Below are 22,026 nucleotides of genomic sequence, written 5' to 3'. Positions count from 1 at the left end.
GCCAAATAGTGACTCGTGACCCTTTGGAAGGTTTCATGTGGGAATTGTTTTATTGAATATGCAAATAAAATAATCATTTTTCAGCTACTGTAAATCACCAAAGCATTTTCAAAGTTACTCTAAAATGTAACCTTGCTGTTTTGACTCTGATGGAATTATAAATGAATTCCCTGAAGGATATGTGAATGAAGCTCCAAAAGTCTGACTGAAATATCCCGAGAGATGTGAAATATAAACCCAGTGTTATAAATTAAAGTTGATTGGGTCAAACTCAAAGTTGTATGTCAACAAATGCTTGTGTGTCTCTTTAAAACTCTCACCGTCCATGGCAATATCTTGACTAAAAACATCACGAGGCAATACAGTTCTGTTATAGCCATTTTCTTTGAACTTTCAATTTGATGCAGTTGAGTTTTACTCTGCACTCAGCTATATTCCAGCTATATGGCGGCGGTGTGTAAATAATCGGGTCTGGACCAGACAATCCAGTAATCAACAACGTGAGCATTTTCTGTGCAATTGGGAACCGATGACATGTGTCAACTAAGTCAGCGAGTCTCACCACCCGATCCTGTTAGCCGCCTTTTACGACAAGCATAGTCGCCTTTTATGGCAAGCATTGGTTACTGAAGGCCTATTCTACCCGGACCTTCACGGGTTGCTGAAGGCCTATTCTACCCCGGGACCTTCACGGGTTACTGAAGGCCTATTCTACCCGGACCTTCACGGGTGTCATGGTTTTATAAACAGACACATATTACCATAACTAATTTAAGTACTGGCCATCTTTTCCACCAGTCCCACTAAATGGACCTGCCCAAACAATTTCAAGCCAAAAATACACATTGATAGAGTGAAAACCAAACAGACTTGTTCCGGCAGTTATAAATTTATCCTTTGTTTTGTTGAAGGAAGTCTTCTCTGAATAGACAAACATGCCATAGCAGTCCATGAAAACGGCAATGCTCAAATTAAATATTCTACATATGTGAATAAGTCGTATAGAAGCATGATTTCAAAGTACCATTCATGATCCAGATGGCCCCATTTGACAAGAGACTATAATTGTGCTATACCCGGTAGTTGTTTTAATTTCTGTTCTCTAATTTCTTTCCGCCACTATTATTTTAAATTGTGATCAGTTACTGTTGAGGCCAAATTTTATTGAAAAAATTCATGGATCTTCCTGCTCTGCATGTGAACAAGAATAATAACATTTTGTGTTTTTGCTAATTTATAACTTAATTTTGTTGCTTTTGGTGTGTTGTAAGATTCAATAATGACATGATAAATTTGTTATCCGTTAATTTGATTCTCTTTCAACAGTTACTTTTTGCAATTAGTTTGTGCGGTGAGAACTCTAATCCATGAGAAGAGTATCAGATATGCGTTGGACACTTTGGTACATTATTTGATTGTGAACAAAAAACTGAGGACAAGACTCATGAGATGAGTTCAGAATGGAAATAATGTTGAACAGGTTTTGAATGAAATTTTGCCTAAAGTTTTAGCACATACCATGTAAATTTCCATTTAGCCGACCCGTGAAGGTCCCGGGGTAGAATAGGCCTTCAGCAACCCATGCTTGCCATAAAAGATGACTATGCTTGTCGTAAGAGGCGACTAACAGGATCGGGTGGTCAGGCTCGCTAACGTGGTTGACACATGTCATCAGTTCCCAACTGCACAGAAAATGCTGTTGATCACTGGATTGTCTGGTCCAGACTCGATAATTACAGACCACCGCCATATAGCTGGAATATTGCTGAGTGTGGCGTAAAACTAAACTCGCCCACTCACTCCATTTAGCCAGGATTTTCCTGTCTGTTTGTTAAGAAGTTTTATAAAATTAATAACAGTAGGGACAGTGGAGTAGCCTGGTGGTTAAAGCATTTGCTTGTCACGGTGAAGACCTGGGTTTGATTCCCCTCATGGGTACAATGTGTGGAACTTATTTCTGGTTTCCCCCACCATGATGTTGCTATAAAATTCGCTTAGAGAATCATAAAACTCACTATAAAAATAATATTTGATACTCCTAACAAGTGTTAATTTGTTAGTCAATGTTAAGGCATGGGAGTTACAGTCACCTTAGCATTAAGACTACCTAAAGTCTATGTTAAGGTATGGGAGTTACAGTCACCTTCTTGCTAAGACTACTTTCAGTCTATTTTAAGGCTGGGAGTTACAGTCAACTTAATGCTAAGGCCGCTTTGTACAACAGCACCATGGTTTTCTTTAATCTTGGGTTGTCAGACTGGCTTACATGGTTGATGCATGTCGTGCTTCTAATGCCAGTCATCAGATTGTCTGGTTTAGATTTGATTCTTTGCAGAATGCAGATATGCACCTGGAATATTGCTGTGTGTGACGGTAAGCAGACAGACAGGCAGATCAATGTTATCATATTTGTCAATATTCTCCTATTTCATTATTGATAAAATCATATAAATATTTGATTTGTTTCCACACCCAAGGGAGCTCACTGACAAGTCAAATATCTGTTTAGTCATCCTTGTTTCACTGCAGATATGATTTGATTGTGGAATCAAAAGCGCACAGATTGCATTCAATTTTATTTCCACTTCAAATGCTGTGAATCTGGTAAAAATTGAGCAAGTATTAAAAAATCAAATGTGTTTTGATCACAATTTAATTTGATTTTGTCTTTGTGAAATCCGTTGTTGTTGTGATGGATATGAGGTATAAACTATGACAGTTGTGAACGTTTGTAATACAGTACGAAGTGCACTAAACCTAGTCAGTCATTAGTTGAGGGTGGACAGGAAAGATTACGCCGAATGTCATGAGAAAGCTTAGGAAAAGTGAGGGGCATACATATCACGACTATATTTTGGAACTTATTGAAGATAAAAACAAATATACGTCTAAGATTATCATTAGATTCGTGTTGGATTTAGAGCAAGATCTGATCAAAATTATTGACTGTCTGTGGCGTTGTCCATTGTCACATAATGATTATTTTACGAATGCTTCATATAATCTTATACACCGAATGACCGTGAGAGAGTTTGACTTGTTCTAAAAGCATAGTTATTGGACGAACATTTGGGTAACGAGCACACTGACTCAATTGAGACTACACAAAAAATGAAATGTTTGTCTGGGATCGGCGCGTTTCTTTTGTTTGCGTAACGATTTTTATAGCCACTTAAGAAAAATAATTTTGACTTGGCCGCGTCCCGATCATCCATTTGACCACTATACGAATGAATGTCTGTAACAGCTAATGTATATAAGAACTGAATCTACAACTCATTAACACGTCCTAAACTTTCTAAACTGTATTTCTGAGAGAAAAAAAATACACCTGTTCCTCCATCTTCACTGTTTTCGTTAAAATTCCTACCGTCCTCATCCGTTTTGAAAAAAGAATGTGTCCGAGAGACACACAATTTGTTTATCCAGCATAATCACGTCAGAGTAAATGTGAAATAAAAAAATCTGAATTGAAAGAAATAATAAATGCAAGAACCATGTAAGTATGATGTTGCCGAAAGTCGAGAACTACAGAGTCATTATTCCATGATATGCTAGTGCCACAAACCTATATTTGATCAAACCCATCTGTCACAAACTTTGATTTGATCAAACTCTCACAAATATATCTTTGATATAACTAAGCTGCCTTCAAAGGAATGATTGAGTGAGTATTGTTTCTCGCTCCTTTAAGCAATATTCTAGCAAACTATTTATATCATCAGGCTGCTTCATAAATTGGCTTCAAGACTCTTCGTCAACGCTTTATCTATACCCTTTCAAAAACGCAGGGGATATTCCACTTTCGAGAGCATATCACTAACCAATGCCAATGCAGATTTACAAGTCTTCTTTGGAGACTATTGCGTACAGTAATCAGTTCATTTGATATTGAGGCAAATGTAGTTGAGGGGACATGTACCTGGTTTCACCCCCTTTCATTCGAGCCTCGTCTTAATGTCCCCAATGGACAATGATACAGTCCATGCCTGTACTTTCCAACAATGCAGTCAAGAAGTGAATCATTGGCAGTGATGACTTGCGTTTTTATATGAGGATTCGATGTTAAAACTGGCATGTTAAAACTGGCATGAAAAGGTATGCGCTTAGTATGTCTGTGTCTCTGATTAACAGAATATGGGCCTCTTTCTTTCTGATTGTTATGTACGTCTCTTATCAGGGAGGACATACATGTTTCTTCTTTAAATTTGCAAGGAAGCAATAAGTAAGTACAAAGTGGAAAGGACATTGTTTGTGTGAGTTTATTTGACCAGATTTTTTAAAGCTGACATTGTATAGGATGGTGTAGTCAATGAACATATGACCATGATGACACCAGATGTCCAGCATTTGACAGAAATGTGCAGAGCCAGTTGAGCTTAACCATGGTGGCCGCCACCTCCACCACCGCCTTTTCCACCTCCTCCATGGCCGCCACCTCCTTTGCCACCGCCTCCTTTTCCACCACCTCCTCCATGGCCACCACCTCCTTTTCCACCACCTCCTCCATGGCCACCACCTCCTTTGCCGCCGCCTCCCTTGCCGCCACCTCCTTTGCCACCACCGCCTTTGCCGCCACCTCCATGGCCCCCTCCACCTCCTTTGCCACCACCACCACCTCCGTGGTCACCATAGGCAGAGCCAAAGAAGGCTGTGAACACTGGAAAGGAAATGAAGAAGCACACATCAGTTGTTACTCATTTGTAAACAACATCCCCAAAGTATCGTTTTCAACATTAAAGTGCTGCTAAGAAGACTTTCTTAGCTCTTTAAGTCACATTGTTGTAGAACATAAGCTAGGCAATGAAAGAAGGGGTGAACTTCTCAGTCAGCGATTTTCAATACCCAAACAGCTATAATGAAAGGTTAAACTTACCCAATGCCACAACGAGTGCTAGTTTATAGAGCTGCATCTTCACGGATACGTCTATCCACAATAGAATAGACGATGTGAATGACCGTTTTGCAAGCACACAAGGCCTTTTATACAAATGGAGAAGGAAATGAAGACAGTGAATCGAAATACTCTCAATTGAGAAAGAAAGAAAAGAAATTCCATTTTGAGTTTTTCCTAACCATTTATTTGTGAACTACCAGCATGTTATGTACTATCACCTTGACACTGGATATATTCATTCTTTATTATTTACGTTTTCCTGCTTAGCTATCAGACACATACTGTGCATTAGTAAGGCAGACAGGCGCCCCTTGGCTGTTTCTCTGCTGGATGAAAAGCTGGGTTGCACTGACTCATCCAATGACTTGAAAGTAAATATAGCATACACAAAAAGTGAATGGAGTGAAATCTATAAAATGCAAGAAGAATACATACATGTAAATATCAGGTTACTGTAAGTCTCGTAGTGCAGTGGAATGGTTCCCTGACTTGCGATTGTAACAGACCTTGATTGAAGTGGGCAAAGATAGGTACTGCAAGCTTTCATATGATGAAAACATACCACTCCTTATGGAATTAAAAGCAAATGCTACATGTCTCCATGGCCAAAGTTGTTGCTAGTGGCACCAAACATAAACCTTTAGTACGATCTATTGAATAATGGACACAGGTATGATCCAACATCCTTTTAAACATAGGAAGTTTAGATTTATATTAAGAGTGTAGGGGTAGAAGTACGGAGAGGCTGAAAGCAGGTCAAATAGTCATCTACATGTCACACATATACATCATATTGCTCCAAACATTTAAGGGAAAGCAGAACAATCAGTTCAACGCTTGTAGTTTGAATGTTCAATTGATCTCTATGAGCTCTCTCCACATGACTGATATCGTGGATCAAGACTAGTATATGCTAGTGTTAGAAAACCAAGACGTGGCATGCTATCCTCATTTCAATGAGTAAAGAGTAAACTGAATGTGATTGTATTTAAGAATGAGCTCTAAATGGCATACTATTGTGCCTAGCAGATAGTTGAAGAATGTAATTAAGGCACTGACAGTCATGTAACGGCTATGGACAGATGTGAAGTAAATGGTGTTAGTCATGGTATGCTGCTACCTTAATGATGATGTATTTCTCTAAACTTTCAGGCTTTCGAAGGCACAGAAAGGCCTACACGTGGGCATGAAGAATGTAGACCTAGACCTGACATCTTTGGAGACTATTGTGTACAGTAATCAGTTGATTTGATATTGAGGCAAATGTAGTTGAGGGGACAGGCTCTGTTTTTCTTCACGTACCCAATGAGGACAAATCATTTGAAAAAGCCTGAAAGTGAAATGTGTTCACATGTTACTATGAATGTGTTTTGCGGCAGCATGCCGAATGTGTGAAGCTGGAACTGATGTACCTGGTTTCACTCCCTTTCATTCGAGCCTCGTCTTAATGTCCCCAATGGACAATGATACAGTCCATGCCTGTACTTTCCGACAATGCAGTCAAGAAGTGAATCATTGGCAGTGATGACTTGCGTTTCTATATGAAGATTCGATGTTAAAACTGGCATGTTAAAACTGGCATGAAAAGGTATGCGCTTGGTATGTCTGTGTCTCTGATTAACAGAATATGGGCCTCTTTCTTTCTGATTGTTATGTACGTCTCTTATCAGGGAGGACATACATGTTTCTTCTTGAAATTTGCAAGGAAGCAATAAGTAAGTACAAAGTGGAAAGGACATTGTTTGTGTGAGTTTATTTGACCAGATTTTTTAAAGCTGACATTGTATAGGATGGTGTAGTCAATGAACATATGACCATGATGACACCAGATGTCCAGCATTTGACAGAAATGTGCAGAGCCAGTTGAGCTTAACCATGGTGGCCGCCACCTCCACCACCGCCTTTTCCACCTCCTCCATGGCCGCCACCTCCTTTGCCACCGCCTCCTTTTCCACCACCTCCTCCATGGCCACCACCTCCTTTTCCACCACCTCCTCCATGGCCACCACCTCCTTTGCCGCCGCCTCCCTTGCCGCCACCTCCTTTGCCACCACCGCCTTTGCCGCCACCTCCATGGCCCCCTCCACCTCCTTTGCCACCACCACCACCTCCGTGGCCACCATAGGCAGAGCCAAAGAAGGCTGTGAACACTGGAAAGGAAATGAAGAAGCACACATCAGTTGTTACTCATTTGTAAACAACATCCCCAAAGTATCGTTTTCAACATTAAAGTGCTGCTAAGAACACTTTCTTAGCTCTTTAAGTCACATTGTTGTAGAACATATGCTAGGCAATGAAAGAAGGGGTGAACTTCTCAGTCAGCGTTTTTCAATACCCAAACAGCTATAATGAAAGGTTAAACTTACCCAATGCCACAACGAGTGCTAGTTTATAGAGCTGCATCTTCACGGATACGTCTATCCACAATAGAATAGACGATGTGAATGACCGTTTTGCAAGCACACAAGGCCTTTTATACAAATGGAGAAGGAAATGAAGACAGTGAATCGAAATACTCTCAATTGAGAAAGAAAGAAAAGAAATTCCATTTTGAGTTTTTCCTAACCATTTATTTGTGAACTACCAGCATGTTATGTACTATCACCTTGACACTGGATATATTCATTCTTTATTATTTACGTTTTCCTGCTTAGCTATCAGACACATACTGTGCATTAGTAAGGCAGACAGGCGGCCCTTGGCTGTTTCTCTGCTGGATGAAAAGCTGGGTTACACTGACTCATCCAATGACTTGAAAGTAAATATAGCATACACAAAAAGTGAATGGAGTGAAATCTATAAAATGCAAGAAGAATACATACATGTAAATATCAGGTTACTGTAAGTCTCGTAGTGCAGTGGAATGGTTCCCTGACTTGCGATTGTAACAGACCTTGATTGAAGTGGGCAAAGATAGGTACTGCAAGCTTTCATATGATGAAAACATACCACTCCTTATGGAATTAAAAGCAAATGCTACATGTCTCCATGGCCAAAGTTGTTGCTAGTGGCACCAAACATAAACCTTTAGTACGATCTATTGAATAATGGACACAGGTATGATCCAACATCCTTTTAAACATAGGAAGTTTAGATTTATATTAAGAGTGTAGGGGTAGAAGTACGGAGAGGCTGAAAGCAGGTCAAATAGTCATCTACATGTCACACATATACATCATATTGCTCCAAACATTTAAGGGAAAGCAGAACAATCAGTTCAACGCTTGTAGTCTGAATGTTCAATTGATCTCTATGAGCTCTCTCCACATGGCTGATATCGTGGATCAAGACTAGTATATGCTAGTGTTAGAAAACCAAGACGTGGCATGCTATCCTCATTTCAATGAGTAAAGAGTAAACTGAATGTGATTGTATTTAAGAATGAGCTCTAAATGGCATACTATTGTGCCTAGCAGATAGTTGAAGAATGTAATTAAGGCACTGACAGTCATGTAACGGCTATGGACAGATGTGAAGTAAATGGTTTTAGTCATGGTATGCTGCTACCTTAATGATGATGTATTTCTCTAAACTTTCAGGCTTTCGAAGGCACAGAAAGGCCTACACGTGGGCATGAAGAATGTAGACCTAGACCTGACATCTTTGGAGACTATTGTGTACAGTAATCAGTTGATTTGATATTGAGGCAAATGTAGTTGAGGGGACAGGCTCTGTTTTTCTTCACGTAGCCAATGAGGACAAATCATTTGAAAAAGCCTGAAAGTGAAATGTGTTCACATGTTACTATGAATGTGTTTTGCGGCAGCATGCCGAATGTGTGAAGCTGGAACTGATGTACCTGGTTTCACTCCCTTTCATTCGAGCCTCGTCTTAATGTCCCCAATGGACAATGATACAGTCCATGCCTGTACTTTCCGACAATGCAGTCAAGAAGTGAATCATTGGCAGTGATGACTTGCGTTTCTATATGAGGATTCGATGTTAAAACTGGCATGTTAAAACTGGCATGAAAAGGTATGCGCTTGGTATGTCTGTGTCTCTGATTAACAGAATATGGGCCTCTTTCTTTCTGATTGTTATGTACGTCTCTTATCAGGGAGGACATACATGTTTCTTCTTGAAATTTGCAAGGAAGCAATAAGTAAGTACAAAGTGGAAAGGACATTGTTTGTGTGAGTTTATTTGACCAGATTTTTTAAAGCTGACATTGTATAGGATGGTGTAGTCAATGAACATATGACCATGATGACACCAGATGTCCAGCATTTGACAGAAATGTGCAGAGCCAGTTGAGCTTAACCATGGTGGCCGCCACCTCCACCACCGCCTTTTCCACCTCCTCCATGGCCGCCACCTCCTTTGCCACCGCCTCCTTTTCCACCACCTCCTCCATGGCCACCACCTCCTTTTCCACCACCTCCTCCATGGCCACCGCCTCCTTTGCCGCCGCCTCCCTTGCCGCCACCTCCTTTGCCACCACCGCCTTTGCCGCCACCTCCATGGCCCCCTCCACCTCCTTTGCCACCACCACCACCTCCGTGGCCACCATAGGCAGAGCCAAAGAAGGCTGTGAACACTGGAAAGGAAATGAAGAAGCACACATCAGTTGTTACTCATTTGTAAACAACATCCCCAAAGTATCGTTTTCAACATTAAAGTGCTGCTAGGAACACTTTCTTAGCTCTTTAAGTCACATTGTTGTAGAACATATGCTAGGCAATGAAAGAAGGGGTGAACTTCTCAGTCAGCGTTTTTCAATACCCAAACAGCTATAATGAAAGGTTAAACTTACCCAATGCCACAACGAGTGCTAGTTTATAGAGCTGCATCTTCACGGATACGTCTATCCACAATAGAATAGACGATGTGAATGACCGTTTTGCAAGCACACAAGGCCTTTTATACAAATGGAGAAGGAAATGAAGACAGTGAATCGAAATAAGAAAGAAAGAAAAGAAATTCCATTTTGAGTTTTTCCTAACCATTTATTTGTGAACTACCAGCATGTTATGTACTATCACCTTGACACTGGATATATTCATTCTTTATTATTTACGTTTTCCTGCTTAGCTATCAGACACATACTGTGCATTAGTAAGGCAGACAGGCGCCCCTTGGCTGTTTCTCTGCTGGATGAAAAGCTGGGTTACACTGACTCATCCAATGACTTGAAAGTAAATATAGCATACACAAAAAGTGAATGGAGTGAAAGCTATAAAATGCAAGAAGAATACATACATGTAAATATCAGGTTACTGTAAGTCTCGTAGTGCAGTGGAATGGTTCCCTGACTTGCGATTGTAACAGACCTTGATTGAAGTGGGCAAAGATAGGTACTGCAAGCTTTCATATGATGAAAACATACCACTCCTTATGGAATTAAAAGCAAATGCTACATGTCTCCATGGCCAAAGTTGTTGCTAGTGGCACCAAACATAAACCTTTAGTACGATCTATTGAATAATGGACACAGGTATGATCCAACATCCTTTTAAACATAGGAAGTTTAGATTTATATTAAGAGTGTAGGGGTAGAAGTACGGAGAGGCTGAAAGCAGGTCAAATAGTCATCTACATGTCACACATATACATCATATTGCTCCAAACATTTAAGGGAAAGCAGAACAATCAGTTCAACGCTTGTAGTCTGAATGTTCAATTGATCTCTATGAACTCTCTCCACATGACTGATATCGTGGATCAAGACTAGTATATGCTAGTGTTAGAAAACCAAGACGTGGCATGCTATCCTCATTTCAATGAGTAAAGAGTAAACTGAATGTGATTGTATTTAAGAATGAGCTCTAAATGGCATACTATTGTGCCTAGCAGATAGTTGAAGAATGTAATTAAGGCACTGACAGTCATGTAACGGCTATGGACAGATGTGAAGTAAATGGTTTTAGTCATGGTATGCTGCTACCTTAATGATGATGTATTTCTCTAAACTTTCAGGCTTTCGAAGGCACAGAAAGGCCTACACGTGGGCATGAAGAATGTAGACCTAGACCTGACATCTTTGGAGACTATTGTGTACAGTATTCAGTTGATTTGATATTGAGGCAAATGTAGTTGAGGGGACAGGCTCTGTTTTTCTTCACGTAGCCAATGAGGACAAATCATTTGAAAAAGCCTGAAAGTGAAATGTGTTCACATGTTACTATGAATGTGTTTTGCGGCAGCATGCCGAATGTGTGAAGCTGGAACTGATGTACCTGGTTTCACTCCCTTTCATTCGAGCCTCGTCTTAATGTCCCCAATGGACAATGATACAGTCCATGCCTGTACTTTCCGACAATGCAGTCAAGAAGTGAATCATTGGCAGTGATGACTTGCGTTTCTATATGAGGATTCGATGTTAAAACTGGCATGTTAAAACTGGCATGAAAAGGTATGCGCTTGGTATGTCTGTGTCTCTGATTAACAGAATATGGGCCTCTTTCTTTCTGATTGTTATGTACGTCTCTTATCAGGGAGGACATACATGTTTCTTCTTGAAATTTGCAAGGAAGCAATAAGTAAGTACAAAGTGGAAAGGACATTGTTTGTGTGAGTTTATTTGACCAGATTTTTTAAAGCTGACATTGTATAGGATGGTGTAGTCAATGAACATATGACCATGATGACACCAGATGTCCAGCATTTGACAGAAATGTGCAGAGCCAGTTGAGCTTAACCATGGTGGCCGCCACCTCCACCACCGCCTTTTCCACCTCCTCCATGGCCGCCACCTCCTTTGCCACCGCCTCCTTTTCCACCACCTCCTCCATGGCCACCACCTCCTTTTCCACCACCTCCTCCATGGCCACCACCTCCTTTGCCGCCGCCTCCCTTGCCGCCACCTCCTTTGCCACCACCGCCTTTGCCGCCACCTCCATGGCCCCCTCCACCTCCTTTGCCACCACCACCACTTCCGTGGCCACCATAGGCAGAGCCAAAGAAGGCTGTGAACACTGGAAAGGAAATGAAGAAGCACACATCAGTTGTTACTCATTTGTAAACAACATCCCCAAAGTATCGTTTTCAACATTAAAGTGCTGCTAGGAACACTTTCTTAGCTCTTTAAGTCACATTGTTGTAGAACATATGCTAGGCAATGAAAGAAGGGGTGAACTTCTCAGTCAGCGTTTTTCAATACCCAAACAGCTATAATGAAAGGTTAAACTTACCCAATGCCACAACGAGTGCTAGTTTATAGAGCTGCATCTTCACGGATACGTCTATCCACAATAGAATAGACGATGTGAATGACCGTTTTGCAAGCACACAAGGCCTTTTATACAAATGGAGAAGGAAATGAAGACAGTGAATCGAAATACTCTCAATTGAGAAAGAAAGAAAAGAAATTCCATTTTGAGTTTTTCCTAACCATTTATTTGTGAACTACCAGCATGTTATGTACTATCACCTTGACACTGGATATATTCATTCTTTATTATTTACGTTTTCCTGCTTAGCTATCAGACACATACTGTGCATTAGTAAGGCAGACAGGCGCCCCTTGGCTGTTTCTCTGCTGGATGAAAAGCTGGGTTACACTGACTCATCCAATGACTTGAAAGTAAATATAGCATACACAAAAAGTGAATGGAGTGAAATCTATAAAATGCAAGAAGAATACATACATGTAAATATCAGGTTACTGTAAGTCTCGTAGTGCAGTGGAATGGTTCCCTGACTTGCGATTGTAACAGACCTTGATTGAAGTGGGCAAAGATAGGTACTGCAAGCTTTCATATGATGAAAACATACCACTCCTTATGGAATTAAAAGCAAATGCTACATGTCTCCATGGCCAAAGTTGTTGCTAGTGGCACCAAACATAAACCTTTAGTACGATCTATTGAATAATGGACACAGGTATGATCCAACATCCTTTTAAACATAGGAAGTTTAGATTTATATTAAGAGTGTAGGGGTAGAAGTACGGAGAGGCTGAAAGCAGGTCAAATAGTCATCTACATGTCACACATATACATCATATTGCTCCAAACATTTAAGGGAAAGCAGAACAATCAGTTCAACGCTTGTAGTCTGAATGTTCAATTGATCTCTATGAGCTCTCTCCACATGACTGATATCGTGGATCAAGACTAGTATATGCTAGTGTTAGAAAACCAAGACGTGGCATGCTATCCTCATTTCAATGAGTAAAGAGTAAACCGAATGTGATTGTATTTAAGAATGAGCTCTAAATGGCATACCATTGTGCCTAGCAGATAGTTGAAGAATGTAATTAAGGCACTGACAGTCATGTAACGGCTATGGACAGATGTGAAGTAAATGGTTTTAGTCATGGTATGCTGCTACCTTAATGATGATGTATTTCTCTAAACTTTCAGGCTTTCGAAGGCACAGAAAGGCCTACACGTGGGCATGAAGAATGTAGACCTAGACCTGACATCTTTGGAGACTATTGTGTACAGTAATCAGTTGATTTGATATTGAGGCAAATGTAGTTGAGGGGACAGGCTCTGTTTTTCTTCACGTACCCAATGAGGACAAATCATTTGAAAAAGCCTGAAAGTGAAATGTGTTCACATGTTACTATGAATGTGTTTTGCGGCAGCATGCCGAATGTGTGAAGCTGGAACTGATGTACCTGGTTTCACTCCCTTTCATTCGAGCCTCGTCTTAATGTCCCCAATGGACAATGATACAGTCCATGTCTGTACTTTCCGACAATGCAGTCAAGAAGTGAATCATTGGCAGTGATGACTTGCGTTTCTATATGAGGATTCGATGTTAAAACTGGCATGTTAAAACTGGCATGAAAAGGTATGCGCTTGGTATGTCTGTGTCTCTGATTAACAGAATATGGGCCTCTTTCTTTCTGATTGTTATGTACGTCTCTTATCAGGGAGGACATACATGTTTCTTCTTGAAATTTGCAAGGAAGCAATAAGTAAGTACAAAGTGGAAAGGACATTGTTTGTGTGAGTTTATTTGACCAGATTTTTTAAAGCTGACATTGTATAGGATGGTGTAGTCAATGAACATATGACCATGATGACACCAGATGTCCAGCATTTGACAGAAATGTGCAGAGCCAGTTGAGCTTAACCATGGTGGCCGCCACCTCCACCACCGCCTTTTCCACCTCCTCCATGGCCGCCACCTCCTTTGCCACCGCCTCCTTTTCCACCACCTCCTCCATGGCCACCACCTCCTTTTCCACCACCTCCTCCATGGCCACCACCTCCTTTGCCGCCGCCTCCCTTGCCGCCACCTCCTTTGCCACCACCGCCTTTGCCGCCACCTCCATGGCCCCCTCCACCTCCTTTGCCACCACCACCACCTCCGTGGCCACCATAGGCAGAGCCAAAGAAGGCTGTGAACACTGGAAAGGAAATGAAGAAGCACACATCAGTTGTTACTCATTTGTAAACAACATCCCCAAAGTATCGTTTTCAACATTAAAGTGCTGCTAAGAACACTTTCTTAGCTCTTTAAGTCACATTGTTGTAGAACATATGCTAGGCAATGAAAGAAGGGGTGAACTTCTCAGTCAGCGTTTTTCAATACCCAAACAGCTATAATGAAAGGTTAAACTTACCCAATGCCACAACGAGTGCTAGTTTATAGAGCTGCATCTTCACGGATACGTCTATCCACAATAGAATAGACGATGTGAATGACCGTTTTGCAAGCACACAAGGCCTTTTATACAAATGGAGAAGGAAATGAAGACAGTGAATCGAAATACTCTCAATTGAGAAAGAAAGAAAAGAAATTCCATTTTGAGTTTTTCCTAACCATTTATTTGTGAACTACCAGCATGTTATGTACTATCACCTTGACACTGGATATATTCATTCTTTATTATTTACGTTTTCCTGCTTAGCTATCAGACACATACTGTGCATTAGTAAGGCAGACAGGCGCCCCTTGGCTGTTTCTCTGCTGGATGAAAAGCTGGGTTACACTGACTCATCCAATGACTTGAAAGTAAATATAGCATACACAAAAAGTGAATGGAGTGAAATCTATAAAATGCAAGAAGAATACATACATGTAAATATCAGGTTACTGTAAGTCTCGTAGTGCAGTGGAATGGTTTCCTGACTTGCGATTGTAACAGACCTTGATTGAAGTAGGCAAAGATAGGTACTGCAAGCTTTCATATGATGAAAACATACCACTCCTTATGGAATTAAAAGCAAATGCTACATGTCTCCATGGCCAAAGTTGTTGCTAGTGGCACCAAACATAAACCTTTAGTACGATCTATTGAATAATGGACACAGGTATGATCCAACATCCTTTTAAACATAGGAAGTTTAGATTTATATTAAGAGTGTAGGGGTAGAAGTACGGAGAGGCTGAAAGCAGGTCAAATAGTCATCTACATGTCACACATATACATCATATTGCTCCAAACATTTAAGGGAAAGCAGAACAATCAGTTCAACGCTTGTAGTCTGAATGTTCAATTGATCTCTATGAGCTCTCTCCACATGACTGATATCGTGGATCAAGACTAGTATATGCTAGTGTTAGAAAACCAAGACGTGGCATGCTATCCTCATTTCAATGAGTAAAGAGTAAACTGAATGTGATTGTATTTAAGAATGAGCTCTAAATGGCATACTATTGTGCCTAGCAGATAGTTGAAGAATGTAATTAAGGCACTGACAGTCATGTAACGGCTATGGACAGATGTGAAGTAAATGGTGTTAGTCATGGTATGCTGCTACCTTAATGATGATATATTTCTCTAAACTTTCAGGCTTTCGAAGGCACAGAAAGGCCTACACGTGGGCATGAAGAATGTAGACCTAGACCTGACATCTTTGGAGACTATTGTGTACAGTAATCAGTTCATTTGATATTGAGGCAAATGTAGTTGAGGGGACAGGCTCTGTTTTTCTTCACGTACCCAATGAGGACAAATCATTTGAAAAAGCCTGAAAGTGAAATGTGTTCACATGTTACTATGAATGTGTTTTGCGGCAGCATGCCGAATGTGTGAAGCTGGAACTGATGTACCTGGTTTCACTCCCTTTCATTCGAGCCTCGTCTTAATGTCCCCAATGGACAATGATACAGTCCATGCCTGTACTTTCCGACAATGCAGTCAAGAAGTGAATCATTGGCAGTGATGACTTGCGTTTCTATATGAGGATTCGATGTTAAAACTGGCATGTTAAAACTGGCATGAAAAGGTATGCGCTTGGTATGTCTGTGTCTCTGATTAACAGAATATGGGCCTCTTTCTTTCTGATTGTTATTTACGTCTCTTATCAGGGAGGACATACATGTTTCTTCTTTAAATTTGCAAGGAAGCAATAAGTAAGTACAAAGTGGAAAGGACATTGTTTGTGTGAGTTTATTTGACCAGATTTTTTAAAGCTGACATTGTATAGGATGGTGTAGTCAATGAACATATGACCATGATGACACCAGATGTCCAGCATTTGACAGAAATGTGCAGAGCCAGTTGAGCTTAACCATGGTGGCCGCCACCTCCACCACCGCCTTTTCCACCTCCTCCATGGCCGCCACCTCCTTTGCCACCGCCTCCTTTTCCACCACCTCCTCCATGGCCACCACCTCCTTTTCCACCACCTCCTCCATGGCCACCACCTCCTTTGCCGCCGCCTCCCTTGCCGCCACCTCCTTTGCCACCACCGCCTTTGCCGCCACCTCCATGGCCCCCTCCACCTCCTTTGCCACCACCACCACCTCCGTGGCCACCATAGGCAGAGCCAAAGAAGGCTGTGAACACTGGAAAGGAAATGAAGAAGCACACATCAGTTGTTACTCATTTGTAAACAACATCCCCAAAGTATCGTTTTCAACATTAAAGTGCTGCTAAGAACACTTTCTTAGCTCTTTAAGTCACATTGTTGTAGAACATATGCTAGGCAATGAAAGAAGGGGTGAACTTCTCAGTCAGCGTTTTTCAATACCCAAACAGCTATAATGAAAGGTTAAACTTACCCAATGCCACAACGAGTGCTAGTTTATAGAGCTGCATCTTCACGGATACGTCTATCCACAATAGAATAGACGATGTGAATGACCGTTTTGCAAGCACACAAGGCCTTTTATACAAATGGAGAAGGAAATGAAGACAGTGAATCGAAATACTCTCAATTGAGAAAGAAAGAAAAGAAATTCCATTTTGAGTTTTTCCTAACCATTTATTTGTGAACTACCAGCATGTTATGTACTATCACCTTGACACTGGATATATTCATTCTTTATTATTTACGTTTTCCTGCTTAGCTATCAGACACATACTGTGCATTAGTAAGGCAGACAGGCGCCCCTTGGCTGTTTCTCTGCTGGATGAAAAGCTGGGTTACACTGACTCATCCAATGACTTGAAAGTAAATATAGCATACACAAAAAGTGAATGGAGTGAAATCTATAAAATGCAAGAAGAATACATACATGTAAATATCAGGTTACTGTAAGTCTCGTAGTGCAGTGGAATGGTTCCCTGACTTGCGATTGTAACAGACCTTGATTGAAGTGGGCAAAGATAGGTACTGCAAGCTTTCATATGATGAAAACATACCACTCCTTATGGAATTAAAAGCAAATGCTACATGTCTCCATGGCCAAAGTTGTTGCTAGTGGCACCAAACATAAACCTTTAGTACGATCTATTGAATAATGGACACAGGTATGATCCAACATCCTTTTAAACATAGGAAGTTTAGATTGATATTAAGAGTGTAGGGGTAGAAGTACGGAGAGGCTGAAAGCAGGTCAAATAGTCATCTACATGTCACACATATACATCATATTGCTCCAAACATTTAAGGGAAAGCAGAACAATCAGTTCAACGCTTGTAGTCTGAATGTTCAATTGATCTCTATGAGCTCTCTCCACATGACTGATATCGTGGATCAAGACTAGTATATGCTAGTGTTAGAAAACCAAGACGTGGCATGCTATCCTCATTTCAATGAGTAAAGAGTAAACTGAATGTGATTGTATTTAAGAATGAGCTCTAAATGGCATACTATTGTGCCTAGCAGATAGTTGAAGAATGTAATTAAGGCACTGACAGTCATGTAACGGCTATGGACAGATGTGAAGTAAATGGTGTTAGTCATGGTATGCTGCTACCTTAATGATGATGTATTTCTCTAAACTTTCAGGCTTTCTAAGGCACAGAAAGGCCTACACGTGGGCATGAAGAATGTAGACCTAGACCTGACATCTTTGGAGACTATTGTGTACAGTAATCAGTTCATTTGATATTAAGGCAAATGTAGTTGAGGGGACACGCTCTGTTTTTCTTCACGTACCCAATGAGGACAAATCATTTGAAAAAGCCTGAAAGTGAAATGTGTTCACATGTTACTATGAATGTGTTTTGTGGCAGCATGCCGAATGTGTGAAGCTGGAACTGATGGACCTGGTTTCACTCCCTTTCATTCGAGCCTCGTCTTAATGTCCCCAATGGACAATGATACAGTCCATGCCTGTACTTTCCGACAATGCAGTCAAGAAGTGAATCATTGGCAGTGATGACTTGCGTGTTTATATGAGGATTCTATGTTAAAACTGGCATGTTAAAACTGGCATGAAAAGGTATGCGCTTGGTATGTCTGTGTCTCTGATTTACAGAATATGAACTTAATTCTTTCTGATTGTTATGTACGTCTCTTATCAGGGAGGACATACATGTTTCTTCTTTAAATTTGCAAGGAAGCAATAAGTAAGTACAAAGTGGAAAGAGCATTGTTTTTGTGAGTTTATTTGACCAGATTTCTTAAAGCTGACATTGTATAGGACGGTGTAGTTAATGAACATATGACCATGATGACACCAGATGTCCAGCATTTGACAGAAATGTGCAGAGCCAGTTGAGCTTAGCCATGGTGGCCGCCACCTCCACCACCGCCCTTTCCACCTCCTAAATGGCCGCCACCTCCTTTGCCACCGCCTCCTTTTCCACCACCTCCTCCATGGCCACCGCCTCCTTTTCCACCACCTCCTCCATGGCCACCACCTCCTTTGCCGCCGCCTCCCTTGCCGCCACCTCCTTTGCCACCACCGCCTTTGCCGCCACCTCCATGGCCCCCTCCACCTCCTTTGCCACCACCACCACCTCCGTGGCCACCATAGGCAGAGCCAAAGAAGGCTGTGAACACTGGAAAGGAAATGAAGAAGCACACATCAGTTGTTACTCATTTGTAAACAACATCCCCAAAGTATCGTTTTCAACATTAAAGTGCTGCTAAGAACACTTTCTTAGCTCTTTAAGTCACATTGTTGTAGAACATATGCTAGGAAATGAAAGAAGGGGTGAAGTTCTCAGTCAGCGTTTCTCAATACCCAAACAGCTATAATGAAAGGTTAAACTTACCCAATGCCACAACGAGTGCTAGTTTATAGAGCTGCATCTTCACGGATACGTCTATCCACAAGAGAATAGACGATGTGAATGACCGTTTTGCAAGCACACAAGGCCTTTTATACAAATGGAGAAGGAAATGAAGACAGTGAATCGAAATACTCTCAATTGAGAAAGAAAGAAAAGAAATTCCATTTTGAGTTTTTCCTAACCATTTATTTGTGAACTACCAGCATGTTATCTACTATCACCTTGACACTGGATATATTCATTCTTTATTATTTACGTTTTCCTGCTTAGCTATCAGACACATACTGTGCATTAGCAGACAGGCGCCCCTTGGCTGTTTCTCTGCTGGATGAAAAGCTGGGTTACACTGACTCATCCAATGACTTGAAAGTAAATATAGCATACACAAAAAGTGAATGGAGTGAAATCTATAAAATGCAAGAAGAATACATACATGTAAATATCAGGTTACTGTAAGTCTCGTAGTGCAGTGGAATGGTTCCCTGACTTGCGATTGTAACAGACCTTGATTGAAGTGGGCAAAGATAGGTACTGCAAGCTTTCATATGATGAAAACATACCACTCCTTATGGAATTAAAAGCAAATGCTACATGTCTCCATGGCCAAAGTTGTTGCTAGTGGCACCAAACATAAACCTTTAGTACGATCTATTGAATAATGGACACAGGTATGATCCAACATCCTTTTAAACATAAGAAGTTTAGATTTATATTAAGAGTGTAGGGGTAGAAGTACGGAGAGGCTGAAAGCAGGTCAAATAGTCATCTACATGTCACACATATACATCATATTGCTCCAAACATTTAAGGGAAAGCAGAACAATCAGTTCAACGCTTGTAGTCTGAATGTTCAATTGATCTCTATGAGCTCTCTCCACATGACTGATATCGTGGATCAAGACTAGTATATGCTAGTGTTAGAAAACCAAGACGTGGCATGCTATCCTCATTTCAATGAGTAAAGAGTAAACTGAATGTGATTGTATTTAAGAATGAGCTCTAAATGGCATACTATTGTGCCTAGCAGATAGTTGAAGAATGTAATTAAGGCACTGACAGTCATGTAACGGCTATGGACAGATGTGAAGTAAATGGTGTTAGTCATGGTATGCTGCTACCTTAATGATGATGTATTTCTCTAAACTTTCAGGCTTTCTAAGGCACAGAAAGGCCTACACGTGGGCATGAAGAATGTAGACCTAGACCTGACATCTTTGGAGACTATTGTGTACAGTAATCAGTTCATTTGATATTAAGGCAAATGTAGTTGAGGGGACACGCTCTGTTTTTCTTCACGTACCCAATGAGGACAAATCATTTGAAAAAGCCTGAAAGTGAAATGTGTTCACATGTTACTATGAATGTGTTTTGTGGCAGCATGCCGAATGTGTGAAGCTGGAACTGATGGACCTGGTTTCACTCCCTTTCATTCGAGCCTCGTCTTAATGTCCCCAATGGACAATGATACAGTCCATGCCTGTACTTTCCGACAATGCAGTCAAGAAGTGAATCATTGGCAGTGATGACTTGCGTGTTTATATGAGGATTCTATGTTAAAACTGGCATGTTAAAACTGGCATGAAAAGGTATGCGCTTGGTATGTCTGTGTCTCTGATTTACAGAATATGAACTTAATTCTTTCTGATTGTTATGTACGTCTCTTATCAGGGAGGACATACATGTTTCTTCTTTAAATTTGCAAGGAAGCAATAAGTAAGTACAAAGTGGAAAGAGCATTGTTTTTGTGAGTTTATTTGACCAGATTTCTTAAAGCTGACATTGTATAGGACGGTGTAGTTAATGAACATATGACCATGATGACACCAGATGTCCAGCATTTGACAGAAATGTGCAGAGCCAGTTGAGCTTAACCATGGTGGCCGCCACCTCCACCACCGCCCTTTCCACCTCCTCCATGGCCGCCACCTCCTTTGCCACCGCCTCCTTTTCCACCACCTCCTCCATGGCCACCGCCTCCTTTTCCACCACCTCCTCCATGGCCACCACCTCCTTTGCCGCCGCCTCCCTTGCCGCCACCTCCTTTGCCACCACCGCCTTTGCCGCCACCTCCATGGCCCCCTCCACCTCCTTTGCCACCACCACCACCTCCGTGGCCACCATAGGCAGAGCCAAAGAAGGCTGTGAACACTGGAAAGGAAATGAAGAAGCACACATCAGTTGTTACTCATTTGTAAACAACATCCCCAAAGTATCGTTTTCAACATTAAAGTGCTGCTAAGAACACTTTCTTAGCTCTTTAAGTCACATTGTTGTAGAACATATGCTAGAAAATGAAAGAAGGGGTGAAGTTCTCAGTCAGCGTTTCTCAATACCCAAACAGCTATAATGAAAGGTTAAACTTACCCAATGCCACAACGAGTGCTAGTTTATAGAGCTGCATCTTCACGGATACGTCTATCCACAATAGAATAGACGATGTGAATGACCGTTTTGCAAGCACACAAGGCCTTTTATACAAATGGAGAAGGAAATGAAGACAGTGAATCGAAATACTCTCAATTGAGAAAGAAAGAAAAGAAATTCCATTTTGAGTTTTTCCTAACCATTTATTTGTGAACTACCAGCATGTTATCTACTATCACCTTGACACTGGATATATTCATTCTTTATTATTTACGTTTTCCTGCTTAGCTATCAGACACATACTGTGCATTAGCAGACAGGCGCCCCTTGGCTGTTTCTCTGCTGGATGAAAAGCTGGGTTACACTGACTCATCCAATGACTTGAAAGTAAATATAGCATACACAAAAAGTGAATGGAGTGAAATCTATAAAATGCAAGAAGAATACATACATGTA

The 22,026-nt window shown here is 41.0% G+C and overlaps 1 protein-coding gene across 1 annotated transcript in view; it reads right to left on the bottom strand.

Annotated features, from left to right (window-relative positions):
- LOC137267686 (plectin-like) overlaps positions 1–22,026 on the bottom strand; it is a 47,668-nt gene that overhangs the window by 9,638 nt on the left and 16,004 nt on the right. The window contains exons 8-15 of the mRNA XM_067802153.1: positions 21,079–21,354; positions 18,751–18,972; positions 16,310–16,585; positions 13,923–14,198; positions 11,536–11,811; positions 9,159–9,434; positions 6,772–7,047; positions 4,385–4,660 (exon numbers count right to left, since the gene is read on the bottom strand). Coding sequence (XP_067658254.1) covers positions 4,385–4,660; positions 6,772–7,047; positions 9,159–9,434; positions 11,536–11,811; positions 13,923–14,198; positions 16,310–16,585; positions 18,751–18,972; positions 21,079–21,354 — 2,154 coding nt within the window. The remainder of the gene's footprint in view (positions 1–4,384; positions 4,661–6,771; positions 7,048–9,158; positions 9,435–11,535; positions 11,812–13,922; positions 14,199–16,309; positions 16,586–18,750; positions 18,973–21,078; positions 21,355–22,026) is intronic.

The sequence above is a fragment of the Haliotis asinina genome, chromosome 16 (assembly GCF_037392515.1).
Source record: "Haliotis asinina isolate JCU_RB_2024 chromosome 16, JCU_Hal_asi_v2, whole genome shotgun sequence".
Lineage (NCBI taxonomy): Eukaryota > Metazoa > Mollusca > Gastropoda > Lepetellida > Haliotidae > Haliotis > Haliotis asinina.
This window is presented reverse-complemented; position numbering and strand designations above follow the sequence as displayed.